This window comes from Elephas maximus, chromosome 20, assembly GCF_024166365.1.
Source record: "Elephas maximus indicus isolate mEleMax1 chromosome 20, mEleMax1 primary haplotype, whole genome shotgun sequence".
Taxonomy (NCBI): Eukaryota; Metazoa; Chordata; class Mammalia; order Proboscidea; family Elephantidae; genus Elephas; species Elephas maximus.
In genome coordinates, this window is record NC_064838.1 from 19,016,521 (window position 1) to 19,030,079 (window position 13,559).

The 13,559-nt window shown below is 40.2% G+C and overlaps 1 protein-coding gene across 3 annotated transcripts in view; it reads right to left on the minus strand.

The window, feature by feature from the left end:
* Positions 1–13,559, minus strand: part of EIF4E3 (eukaryotic translation initiation factor 4E family member 3) — a 306,432-nt gene that overhangs the window by 252,868 nt on the left and 40,005 nt on the right. Inside the window, exons 6-7 of one of the 3 annotated variants that reach the window (XM_049862999.1) lie at positions 10,659–10,814; positions 3,822–5,892 (exon numbers count right to left, since the gene is read on the minus strand). In XM_049862999.1, the coding sequence (XP_049718956.1) occupies positions 5,846–5,892; positions 10,659–10,814 (203 nt within the window). In that variant the 3' untranslated portion in view covers positions 3,822–5,845. The other 2 variants (XM_049862998.1, XR_007514459.1) reach the window with 2 other exon arrangements.

Below are 13,559 nucleotides of genomic sequence, written 5' to 3' on the forward strand. Positions count from 1 at the left end.
ATAGCTTTATATGAGAACAGAAACCCTATAATAAGTTGATGAAACTGCTCAAAGTCCTTGTATATTCTCCATTCAATGTAAAGTGCTAAAATGAACATTTTCACCTTCATTAAAAGTTGCTTCTTCAAATTAAAAAGAGGTACGATTATTTTTCTATGGAAAACTTAGAAACACCATATTGACTTCACGCTTATTTCCATAATGCAGTTGCTGGCTTAGGACATCCCAAATAAACCCGTGTTCCAAAGTACAAGTTCAAGAAAAGTTCTCTGACTTCAATATTAGAAGCTGACATTTTCATTCCTTTAAAAATCCTGCATTCCTTTAAATGAGTTGACTTTTTTTTTTTTTTTTTAGGGCAGCAACCAAAACAAAAACGTTGAACACAGATTCCTTCAACATCATGATCTCGGAAGGACACAAGAGCATAGAATATCCAAAAGGCCACTTCACTGGATATTCTAATAAGGTACATTCCACATACACATATACAATGGGACTCTAAATTTTAGTAGCAATGATGGACAAAAAAATATTGACTTCACAATGACTTTTCCTTATCATTCCTGTGGGCTGGGAAATAACTTCTTGGATTTTTTTGGACACTTCTATGTATTCAAGAATCCCTCTGGTTTAGTAACAGCTTTGCTGAGCTACGTTTAGAAGTGACAATTAATTTTAGTGGAAATTCATTCCCAGGCTACTTTGATAGCCATTTGAAGAGTTTTGCGTTATTTTACATGCAATTTTATAGCTCTATAACGTTCATTTAATCTTGTTCAATGATGCTGAACCCTAGATGCCATAAGACATTACAGAAAAGCAGTTAGTGCACATATGGAGTGACTACTTTTTTCTGAACATTAATTTTTCTCTTAACAGGCTGAAATGGTATTTAGAAAAGAAAAAAGCCACTACTCTGTATTAAAGGTTTTTATATTATGGACTTCCAGAGATGGGCTACCTATTACTGCTGTGGTCCTAGCCATAAAGTCCTTATTTATGAGCACCATCTACTCAAGTCTTGGTAATAATGGCTTTCTCCAGCCTTCATAATATTGTTGGTATTATACAGTCAAATCAGGTCACCTGAGAGAGCTTGGGGGCGGTGGGGGAGGGGGGGTAAAGGGAGGAGGGAGTTCCTCATTTGTCATATGAGGGGGTTGGATAATCAGGATTTCTCAAAGTGAGGTCTAAAGACCTCAGCATTAGAATCACTGGAGTGCTTGCTAAAAATGCAGACAAAATTCTTGTGACTGAGAATCTCAGGTTGGGGTACTGGAGACATCCACATATTAAATAAATACCCCAGTTAGCCTTCTCCATGCTTAGGTTTGAGAAGCACTGGTAGATGATCTCAAAGGTTCCTTCCACTCTAGAATTCTACGAGCCTGTGAGTTTTCCTTTGAAAACAGAGCTGTGTCAGTAAGATGGAAGTGTCTCTACCACACAGTAGGGTGACTTTTAGCCTGAATGGCTCAACCTAAATAAGAAGTGTTCTGAGATTTTGATGCAAATGGAAAAATAATAGAAAACAAAAACAGAACAGTATAATCAGATGTGTCCAGAATCTATCTGGGCTTTTTGTTCCTGCGAGAAGTAGACAGGGGAGTCCACTCTACTTGCTATACAGAATAGAATACAGGGTCTCAAATACACTTTTCACCGCACCTCAATCCCTATCTTTTTCCTCTTTATCCTCTGATTCCTCCCAGCTATTGAGGCAATTATCTGGGGTTTTTACAATCCTGAGTCACCAAAGTCGTAAGCAATTTTTAATTGATCAGAATGTATTCTTTTAAGAAATAAACCACATACAGGCAGTCCTCTACTTTCATATGTTAATGAGTGAAATCTTACAAAAATGTATAACGTTGGAACAGTGAACCATAGACTTACATTTTTAAAGGGGGGCTGCATATGCAAAAAGCTAAAAAATATATAAAATTCTAATTTTAGTCCTCCTTTTGGGTACAACATTTGATGAAAATATTTCCAGTATTTCCTACATATTCATTTATTTCGTTCTTTCTCTTCACAACCTGTTGACTTGCTGACAGGCCCAAAGAGAGCCTAAGAGTTGAGATTTTTAGCACACCTGGAGAGTTTTATCCTGGCCTTATTTTTATTAGGTATATGAAACCAAAATTTATTATCGCTTGTATCATTTTTACATTTTCTAATCACATTTTTTATAAAACCCTAAGAACAAAATGCAGTAGGATCTTAAAATAATCACACAAATGTCGCTGGATAAATGCTGATAAAAACTGCTGAGCCAGAACCGTTGGCTGGAAGGCAGCGCCACCATGTGACCGCTCCAAATGCTGTCAGCCTTGTGTAAGCACAAAAGTTGGAAGCCTTGAAGAGTGGAGCATCTAACTGCAAAGGGCCACCCTCTTGTCATAATCAGGTTACTTTCAAACACCACACTCTAATGCCACTTCAGTCACTGACAGCAACTGATGAGCTACAATGAGGGTCTCTGATTAGGTATAGTCAGATCAGTGGCCAGATATTTAGTTGGTGATCGGGGCGACTAGTTGGGGGAGGAAGGGGTGGTTAGGTTGACAGACTGAATATTCTTAGTTTAAGGAGGCTTAGACTGGGATATAACCTACAGACTTCAATGCCTGGCACTGTTGCCTTCTAGTTTTATATCCTTTTAACTAGAGACAGGTTCAGTCAAGGCTTGGCTGGCACACTGTACAGTAAGACCTGTGAAAGCCAGAACCTGTGTAAGGCGGAAACCTGTAAGAGAAGGAAAACTCAAATATTTTCCACCAAAACAAATGACTGAAAAGCAGTAAGACTGACCCTGTCAAAGGCGGAAAACTTAGGAGACCTGGAAAGACAAGGCAGTCCCACTGAGTTCTGGCTCTCACAGGTTTCACTGTATATTGTATCTACCAGACCCAGTTATACCGAAAGTTTCTTTCAACTATGAAGTCTTGTGCTGTGTGGACAGTGTAGACTTGAGCTAAATTCAAGAAGAAGGCTAGAAGTTTAGAGCCAGTCTAAACTTATTCAAAGTCTACTAGAATCGTGTTTTCCTACCCATCAATCGTACCATACATTTAATAGCAATGTACATGTCAAATGTAAATTATACCCTCATTTTAGAAATGTGGAAAAGTGGGAGGAAAAGGAAATGTGAACACTGACTAAGTCAGCACGTCCGAAAGTGCCTATGAAAAAAATCAAAATGTAGACAAGTTATTTTAAACAGGGATTATTCTTCCTTTTTGGCTAAGTGTAACTTTCCTGATGTAAGCAAGCACCTGTGAGATGACAAGCTGGGGAATACTGGGAGAAAGAGCATATTGCTTTCAATCCGATTTCCTGGCACTGTATCACAGACCTGAGGATCACAAAGACAAGCAAGTGAGCGCTCTGGCTTCTGTGTGGCTCTTTGCCGGGAGTACCAGGCTGCACCTGCAAGGACTTGGCTGAAAAGAGCAGACTCTACTGAAAGTTAGTACTGTCCCCAGTACTGGCTGAGGTCGGTAAGCCACCCTAACACAAAAGTCATAAGCCACACAAAATTCTTCCTGGTATCTCAGACAAGCATTAGCTTCTTTAATCTAAGAAGGTAATGAGAGATTTTTAAACTGACTACATCAGCTTTTTACATCAGCTTAGTTCATACAAAGTCTCTTATGAACTAAATATTCAATTAAAACAATTTCCAGAGGAAAATCTGACAAAATCCTCTCTTAAAAGTAATTTAGATGATACATTCTTAACATTAAGCAAATTAAATCTTTCTCACAGTATTTTCCAAAGGGTCAGAAATAGTTGCAGAAGTTTACTGAGACAAGATCAGCTTTATGTGTTGCTCATGTTCCATGATCATTAACAATAGAAACCAGAAAAAAAAAAATCAACGTGAGCCTAACATTCCTATTTATTTTATTTTACTTCAAAGGCTACATACACACAAAAGTTGAACACATCATCACAAATCCTTTAAATAAAGTTCAAAAATAAAAATACGTCAAAACCCATTTACTTCAGGAAATATATGTGACAATTACAGTGAAGATAAAGTCAACTGTATCCTTTTTTCTAATCTATCAGAAAAATACTTATATTATAAAAAAGAATTTTCATGTCCAGAATAATTTTTATAAATCCTTGATGAATAATTTAAAAACCAGTTGGACGTTAGTACAAGGTTTAGAGAAACAAGCCCTGGGCTTTGGAGAAATGGATTGGGTATCATACCTCATTTTGAATTCACTGAAGAAACTCAAGTTTAGAAATAAATTTGTGTGTGTGTGTGTGTGTGTGTGTGTTTTTTTTAAGTCCGATCATCGTTATGGTTGATGTGGTTAGCAGTGAAAGCAAAGGGCACAATTTTTATAGATATTGTTGAAAGTCCTTTAAAATGTGTGAATGGAGAATGTTATTTACAAACACCTGCTGGAGGCTTGAAGTGACCTCATCTCTCTCTGCTGGTCAATATTGCAAGAGGAATTAAGAATCCTGGATACAAGGACAGTCTGGGTGCGTGGCCCTTTGGTGAAATGTATAAGTACATGCTAGCTCCTGGGACTCCAAAAACAAGCCCACAAAAGGAAGCGTCTTCAAAGGGCCCTGCCCTTATGCAGGTAAATGCAGCTGGAGGCTTGGCAGAGTCCAGAGGAAATGGGTGCAGTCTGAGCATGTCTCAGTGCTCCAGAGGGTGGCCAGGTCCTTCCACTAAAACCGGTAATTCTTTGGTAGCATAAAGCAATGCGTATCAACAATTCCAATGAGTTATACAGACAAAAAGCACTCAAAGTTCAACTTTATGAAGGTTCAGAGTCACCCCATAAATGAGATATAACTTTCTACTCCTAAATAAAAAAAAAATGGGGAGGGGGAAGCTGCCCATTTGGAAGACTATCAATTACGGAAACTGCATACAAGGTGAACAGGAAAAGGGGATCATTTTAACAAAATGTGTTAGCATTGATCTGTGAAGCCCTAAGTGGGTTCACACCCCTGAAATTCGGACAATTAAAATTCAAACAATTAAAACATCACCTCTTCTTTAAATCCGAAATACCAGGTTTCCTATTGGGAGGAATCCTTTCTCAGCACTCTAAGCTTTCCTTTGAAAAGGCCAATTGAAATTCTAGTTGAAAATGCTTCCATCCATGGAGGGTCCAAAAACCTAGAGTTTGATTTATATCCTGAGACTGAACTGTGATAATAGTTACCAGCTTGGGGAACCCAACTACTCTTTTTCTTTTATCATTTAAAAAAAAAAGTTTTAAGAAGGAAAAAGAAAAAGCGTGTGTGCTCTCAGTGCAAAATCAGATTAAGAATGGTATTTCTTTTCCCTGGGACAGAAAAAACAATGCCCAGCTCACAGCCTGAAGGAATGTCACAACAAATACTCAGAAGACAGGTTTCATCAAGCTACTATTCCTCCACGTATAGCGTGGTTTTCCAAAGCAATATTGTCACGGTTATGCACAGTCTCATTAACTAGGTATAGGAGAGCTACTTCCAGGGAACCCAATTTCTTGTGCCTCAATGAAAGAGGAGTAAACAATAATTAGACTGAATAAGGAATTAAAAAGGGCAAAAAAAAAAAAATCAGAGTGAAAAGAACAGAGAATTTAGAAAGCCAAAAAATAAAACTAAACCAAGTACCGTGACGGTAGACACCCACGCAGCCGCCCCCGCCCCCCAGCTGCTACTTGAGTGCTAACTGCCCGATCTGCAAGGACAGAAACCACTCTAAATCGACCAGCTTCGAGAGCTTCGGCAAGTCTTCTCTTCACTCTCCCTCCTTTTAAGACCGTTTCCAAAACCAATCAGCAAAGGACAAAGAATTCTGTACAGAGTGCAATTAGTGTTTTCCACGTCCACCTTCAAAAGCATGATGCTCTTCATGGGCTAAAGGACAGAAAAAAACAAAAAAGAAAAAAAGGAAAGAAAACTTTAAGCGAAGGATGGGGCAACCCTTCTCTAGGCATCTTATTCAGTTTCCCCAAATGTTGGCAAGAACTCAAATACCTTTTTGCCTGTAACTGTTAGCTAAGGCGTGCATTTCCTAAGAAACGTAGTAATGAAAATTAAAACAAGGAATAAACAAGCAGTGGGATGCTGCCTGTTTCTTCTCACTGTGCCAAGAGGATGAGTCATCCTGACAAGCTGCCGAAGAGAGGATGTTGGCTGTAGGCAAGCCCTGCAGGGAAAAAAGCACCCCACAGAATGCATGGGGTGGGGCCCTCAAGTTACCCAAGACAGGGCCCTCCAAAAGCCTGTATTTAAAAATAAAAAAAAAAAAGAAAGAAAGAACAGCATAAAAAACCAAACCCACTGCCGTCAAGTCGATTCCGACTCATAACGACCCTATAGGACAGGGTAGAACTACCCCATAGAGTTTCCAAGGAGCACCTGGTAGATTCGAACTGCCAACCTCTTGGTTAGCAGCCATAGCACTTAACCACTACACCACCAGGGTTTCCAGAACAACGTAAGGGGGTAGCAATTATATTATGCCCTCCCCCACCTCTGAACTCCCACTCTGGGAAATGACGTTTCATAAAATTGATGGGTCCTTCCCCCCGCTGCCCCTCATCCTCAGTTGGGTTTTTTTCTTCAGTGGATTTGCAGCCCTATTGTCTGGCTGACAAAATTACTAATTACAGTTAGGAATGCTAGAATTAAAAAATTATGCTACCAAAAATATTTCCACATGCTTGCAGTTTGTTTTAATGTGGAGGGTGGGCAGTGGGAGTATTATTAGGAAATATGTAACATTTCCTCCAAGACAAAAGGCCTAGTCTGAAAATCCACTTTCTTGACCTGGTTAACCATCATGAAGCAAGGTCAGGCCTTGGATCCTCTTCTCTTCAAGTGGAAAAGCTGCTGAGGCTTGGGGTCTGACCAAGCATGGGGTGACTCAGGATCGTGTGTGCTGCACTCCCTACCCATCTCTACCCCCACCCGCCGTGAGTTGTGTCCTCTAGGAGGGCAAAGATGGCAGGGGCCATTTTTACCCCTTAAAAAACCAGCTGCCGTCAAATCAATTCTGACTCATGGCGACCCCACTGCGTCAGAGTAGAACTACGCTCCATGGGGTTTTCAGTGGGTGTTTTTTTCTGAAGTAGATGGCCAGGCCTTTTTCCCGAGGGACCTCTGGGGGGACTTGAACCTCCAGCCTTTTGGTTAGCAGCTAAGTGTATTTGTTCTCCATTCTCTGTTTTTAACATGGACTAAATTCTTCAGGCTATTGCTGGGGGTGGGGGGGGGGTGGGGGTAAAGGATAAATATTTTCCCTTCGAGATCATCCTGGATGTTTATTTACCCCAACCTACCCTTCACGTGGATAAACCACTGTAGGGGAGGGCCACCGTAGAGCCGGAGGGTTACCCCGGGTCTGCCAAATTCCTAGAGTGGCCTGTAATCTGAACTAATTTAAATGAGCACTTCTCACAGCTGTGACTACACAAATGTTTCACTTTTTATGATTTCTTTTTTAAAGAAGGATTTTAGGGCAGACGCTAAATAAAATGTGATTTGCTCTGCAATAAAATATACAGTCCAGCTGGGTCAAGTAGAGGAGCCGCAGAATAACTCTGATGCGAGTCTCTAAATTACAAATCAAGAGACGTGGGCTGTCCAGAGATTTTTATTACTTCTAGGTGTGAGGGACAGTCTGGGGTGGTCACAGGTGAGACACTGAAATACTAGCATTTTGAAAAGTTATGGAGATGGCAGAACAAAACATTCAGAACTGAAAGTATCCTGAGAGATACAGGAAGTTCTGTCAGCCTTTGGTTAGACTTAATAGAAAGGGAATAAAGAAATGCTCGAAGCCAGGGGTCAGCAAACTTCTTCTGCAAAGGGTTGGCTGTAAATATTTAGGCTTTGCAGGCCATATGGTCTCTGCAACAACTATTAACTCCCACTGCAGCATCAAAGCAGCCACAGACAACGTGAAAAAAATGAGCACAGTTGTATGGCAATATAACTTTATCTATGGACACTGAAATGTGAATTTTATATAATTTCTACGTGTTACAAAATATCCTTTTTTGATTCCCCCCCCAACCACTGAAGAAGGTAAAAGCCAGTCTTAGCTGTGGCTGGTACTAAAACAGACAGGTGGGGAAGGGGGGCAGATCTGGCTCTCAGTCTATAGTTTGCCAACTCCAGCTCCAAACAATTCTCACGTCAGAAAACACATTTGTTATTCAGCTGCTCTGAAGAGCTGAACAGAATTTGGGGGGATCTCTGTACAGTGGGAGCTTCTCAGTCAAGTAATTGATGTATATCTAAATCATATGTAATTTCTCAGTCGCCCCATCTTCACCCCCCTGCTGGCGACCTTGACCAAATATGCTTGGGATCTTGCTACACGCAAAATCTACCCTGTCACCTAAAAAAAAAATAGCTCCTGTAAATTTGGGACTTCTTAAACCAAGACCCTGGTCACAATACAAAGTAAAAGCATGGAATTGGCCATTTCTGACTTAGCTCACCCTGAGATCAGTCTTCATCATGCCGTGACTGAGATTTCTGCCCCAACCTCATTTTTCAACATGAATTTTGCAGCACCTGGTGTATTACCCTATTGAGTAAAGGACTGCCTGCTTACAAGAAGTAGAGAATTGCTTGTTTTCCAATCCAAATTTTTATTTGAATAACCTTTGAGCTTTTAAATGTTGATTTATGCCATTAAAACATGGATTTCTACTGAGACCTGTAGTGGTTCTACATGACTCATGAATTTACAATGGCATCTACCTTTAGGGTGTCTATTCAGCTTGATTCAACTGGCCAAACTGCAACTCTTTTTTCCCTTGTTTGGCTTTTTTCTTCCCCCCAGCAATCACAACAGCTAGTTACTAAGCAGTGAATCCTCCTGCCCTTGTTCAGTCTTACCTGATGAACGCCATGGCCCTAAAAACTAGCCTAGCCGCTCTGAGGTCTAATTAGCTAAGAAAACACTCAGGTGAGCCTGCAGCTCACCAACATGTTACCTGGACGTTGAATTATAGAATTTTAAAGCAGAAGGAACCTTGGAGATCATCTAAGACCAACCTCCTCCATAGTCAGATGAGAAAAGTGAAAGGGTGACAAGCTGTGACTTGCTCAAGGTCACTGCTGAAGTGGGACTAAAGTCCAGGGTGCTGGACTTTATTACCCCAAATGTAAATCTAAAATTGCCTTTCTCCTCTTTTGAGTCAACACAATCAGAATGTGGACCCTGTTCAAAGGTGGCAGAGAATGTTTTAGCCCCTTATATAACTGGCAAGGGAACACACCTCCTTTCTGGAGAGTTTCTGCCAGACTTGGTCCTGTGGAGTCAAAAAAAGAGAAAAACCCTTGGTGACCTTTCAATTAATATCTGGTTTGATAGTACAATTAATATTCCCTAAAGGATAGAAATGGCATCTACAGATTTGCAATTTCCACACCGCACAGTCAATAAGTGACTTCTGCAGCGCCGTCTTCCTAGCTCTTTTATCCAAACTTGCATTTAAAATTCAGAAGCTCAGCCCCAGCTGAATATCTGCCTCGCCAGAGCAGCCTGATGGCTTAAAACCGAAATCACGTGACCAGTGATTGTATGATTCCTTACAGGGAGGCCTTGGTTTCAATTTCTCTATCATGCTAGGATGATTCGGAAACAAAATTTAATTTTTTCTCCTTTCTTGGCAAGGGGTTGAGAAAAGTGAAACGATAATGAAAGTGAGAAGAATATCCTCTATTTCAACAATTTTAAGATGTACTCTCCCCACCCACCCCCAAATTTGAAGTGCTCTGAAATCAATAAAAAGTCATAGTTTAATTGGGAGCCTTTTCATTTTCTTTCTTAGTAACACTAAAATAATGGGGCTTCTTATCACGAAGGGCATCTTAGATTCAGAGAAATACAGCAGTTAAAAAAAATGAGTTACTGACTCTTGAACAGCTTAGAAAATAGGAAATTTATCATATATGTGTTGGGCTGTCAATTCTTGTCTATAACTCACTGTTAAAAGCGTAGCCTGCAATTTGATCTACCAAATATTGGTTTAATAGCGCTAAGCTGTTTTCATTATGAAAAAGATGACTTTTTAAAGAGAGTACACAAAAGAAATGAACATGAATCATGATGGAAACAATGGGTCCACACACCTATTCGTAACACCGTTAAGGTTTCACTGCTAGGTGGGAATTCTCTCTCCATTCTGCATCAGAGTCCTCGGTAATGAGGAAGTCTGAGGATTGCTGTAGAACACTCAATCATCCCTGTGCTCAGAACAAGTTCCCTCCCCAAATACAGATGTTCTACTTTACACATTCCTGTTTGCGAAGGGATGATTAAGTATCTACCTGCCAGCTCACATAATAACATTTTTGTTTCAAATAGAATGTGATTTTTTTCTTGCTGAGAATGACAAATTGAAGATCAGGTTTAGATTTTTGAAACAACAAATATAATATATATTCTCCTTTCCTGATCCAGGCAGTTAGGCAAAATAAAGTCTCATTTTCATCTCCAAGACTAAACTTATCTTTTTTTTTTAAACACTTCAGTGTATTTCATTGAATTATATTCTAAATTACAGAATTTCAAGTAATTCTGCCTTCATCTCACTGGCAACACAGTTACTATTTTTGAAAGTATGATGCTAGAAAGTAATAACTGAAAATAGAGCACTTACGTTTATAAAATACTGCTTTAAAAGGTATGTGGGGCAGAAGTTCATAGATCTTTTCTAGAACAGTTGCTTCACCCACTAATGAGGCATTGACATTCCAGATTTGGACGACATCCTCTCGGTCACGAACGCTGACACTAACTCCTATTACTTCGTCATCTGAGGGGAGGGCGGAGGAACAAAGAAATGAGTGATAATTCTAAGTCACCCTGTAGTATGTTTTAAGCACTTATCATTTTATCTGTACATTATGGATAAGATGAAAAAATAAAGCTGGCACAAGAGAAATCATCATAAATACTTGTCTCTAAGGGGAATCTTTGGAAAAAGTTAGTGTATAAAAGCGGAAGCAGTGACATCCCGTTTATCCAGGGACTTCGATAAACAAAGTGTTCCAGCCAAAGACGTCTTCCAGATAAGTCATTTACCCTTTTTAACATCTTACCAAAGCTTTTTGACTTTCCTACCCTGTTTTGACTGAGACTCTTTCTAAAATGGGTTGCATAACCCTTCCCTGCACTCTGAATGCCAAAGTGGACTCAAATGAACTTTTCCTCGATGCCTTGCTGCCTAGACTGAGAACAGTGAGGATTTATCCTGCCACGCTTTCAGAGACCTTTGGTGTGGTTACAGCTATTTGCCCCAACATTAGCTGGACCCAAGCTATGTCTTCTGTAGTTGTGGTTTGCTTGTCTGCTCCTTTCCTATGCATTCTTCCTGCTGTCAGGTGCTTCCCTCTAGCAATCCCCCTTCTGGTTTTGTACTTTTAGCCACAGGCTAAAGAACCAAGCAACACATGTTAGCACTGTGTAGAGAGTAAGAGTAAATATCTTCTGAGTTTGGGTCTGCTATTTTAGTCCTTGGAAGTCCCTGAGTGGAGCAAATGGTTTGCCCTCGACCACTAACCTAAAAGTTGGCGGTGTGAACCCAGCTGGTGGTGCCATGAAAGAAAGGCCTGGCAATCTGCTTCTGTGAAGATTACATATGAAAACCATATGGAGCAGCTCTACTCTGTGACACATGAGGTCGCCATGAGTTGGAACTGACTTCATGGCAATGGGTTTGGTTTTATTATAGTACTTTAGGGAGTGGACATTAAGGTATTATCATTAATTCATGTTGTCTTTTTTAAAACTAAATTCTGGATTTGGGGCTGCCTTTTTTTTTTTTTTGACTTAAGAAAGGAGGAGCCCTGGTGGTGCAGCAGTTAAGCACGAAGCTCCTAACCAGAAGGTCAGTGGTTCGAACTACCAGCCACTCCACTGGAGAAAGACGTGGCAATCTGCTTCCATAAAGATCTACAGCCTCAGAAACCCTATGAGACAGTTCTACCCTGTCCTATAGGGTCACTATGAGTTGGAATCAACCGGACGGCAATGGGTTTGGTTTGGGTTCTGGATTAGATGTAAGAATGGTGGCTTGGTAAGAGAGGTTTGGTTGTACTGTTACATGCTCCCTTGCAGCCACTCTTTCCACGAACTTGCAGTGAGGTGGCAGAAGTAGAGACCATGACTCCTGGCTTTACATTTTCATGACGGAATAAAACAGGGCCAGGCCTCTGTGCCTGCATACTGGGCATCAATAAGGAAATGCAGAAGCTAAGCAGAATCAAAATTAGGGAATTTTGCCTTAGTTAATACGCTTTGCCTAGCTTGCTAACTATGCCTGCCTCTGTAAATCTACATATTTATGTCACCAGTTTGTTCAGTCATCCTCTGAGGGTTAAAACATTCCAGTATTTAGAGGCAATTTAAATAGGGACATGTCCAATTTACTGAAAGAATTCATCTTGAGTAAAATAATTCCTTTCTTTCCTTCTTCCTTCCCTTGTAAATGAATTTGATCCTGGCTAAATGTGTGTAACTTGACACTAAATGGTCCATTTACATAAATGTTCAAAATCAGGCAAAATTAAGCTACGGTGTTAGAAGTTAGATTGGCGGCCGCCTTTGGGGGGAAGGTAGAGCCTGGAAGGGAGACTGAGTGGCGGGTTGTGGGGGGACTGAATACATTCTGCAACTCGATCTGGATGGTAGTTAGAGAACATGTTTACTTTGTGGAAAGTTATCAAGCCATACGTGTATATTTTGTATACTATTCTGTATATGTGTTATATGTGAATAAAAAGTTCCAAATAAATAATAAATAGTACCTGATTACAGCCATCCAAAGAAATTTATTATCCCATCAAGAGGTGTTTTATGTGCATTTCTTATTTTTAATTTATACTTTAAAGATACACTTGCTAGAGCTCTGCATAAATTTTATGTGAAAATAAAGATGGGAGCTTTACAGTCTACCACTTTCAAGAATGACGGTGAAAACCCTAGATCAGTCTTTCAGGGAAAGCATAGCGTTTCCCCATCTTCCGATTTTGTCCATTTCTGCCCTATTGGTCAGAGGACACTGTAACTGATGGATTCTCAATAGGCTGACCTGTGGATATTTCAGTTTGGCTTGGCTTTTGGTAACTAGGTGGTAACTAGGCACAACCAGGGGACCTACTAGCACAGCCCTTTCACAAACTGCATGGTAAGAAGGCTGGAAGTCTTACGCAAAGGCAGACCCCTTAGCAATCATGTTAATATTCATCAGTAGCATCAACCAGCAAAACCTTGATCATTTCAGTGTACTGGCTGCATGAGACTTTACAGCTAGGAGGAGCCTCTGTTTAAACATGAGGGGAGGGCAGTCTAGAGAGGTTAGCTGACTTGTTTAAAGTTGCACAGCTAGTTAATGGAAGAGCTAATGGTTAATAGTTAAAGGTATTCTAGCTTCCTAAGTCAGCCATAGAACAACAGGTCTTCTTTACTTAATACTGGTTACTTATTATTACTTATGGTATTTTCTCTGGTTCTGCAAATGGGAATAATTCATACAGAACACTTCCTCTCCCTGGGATTT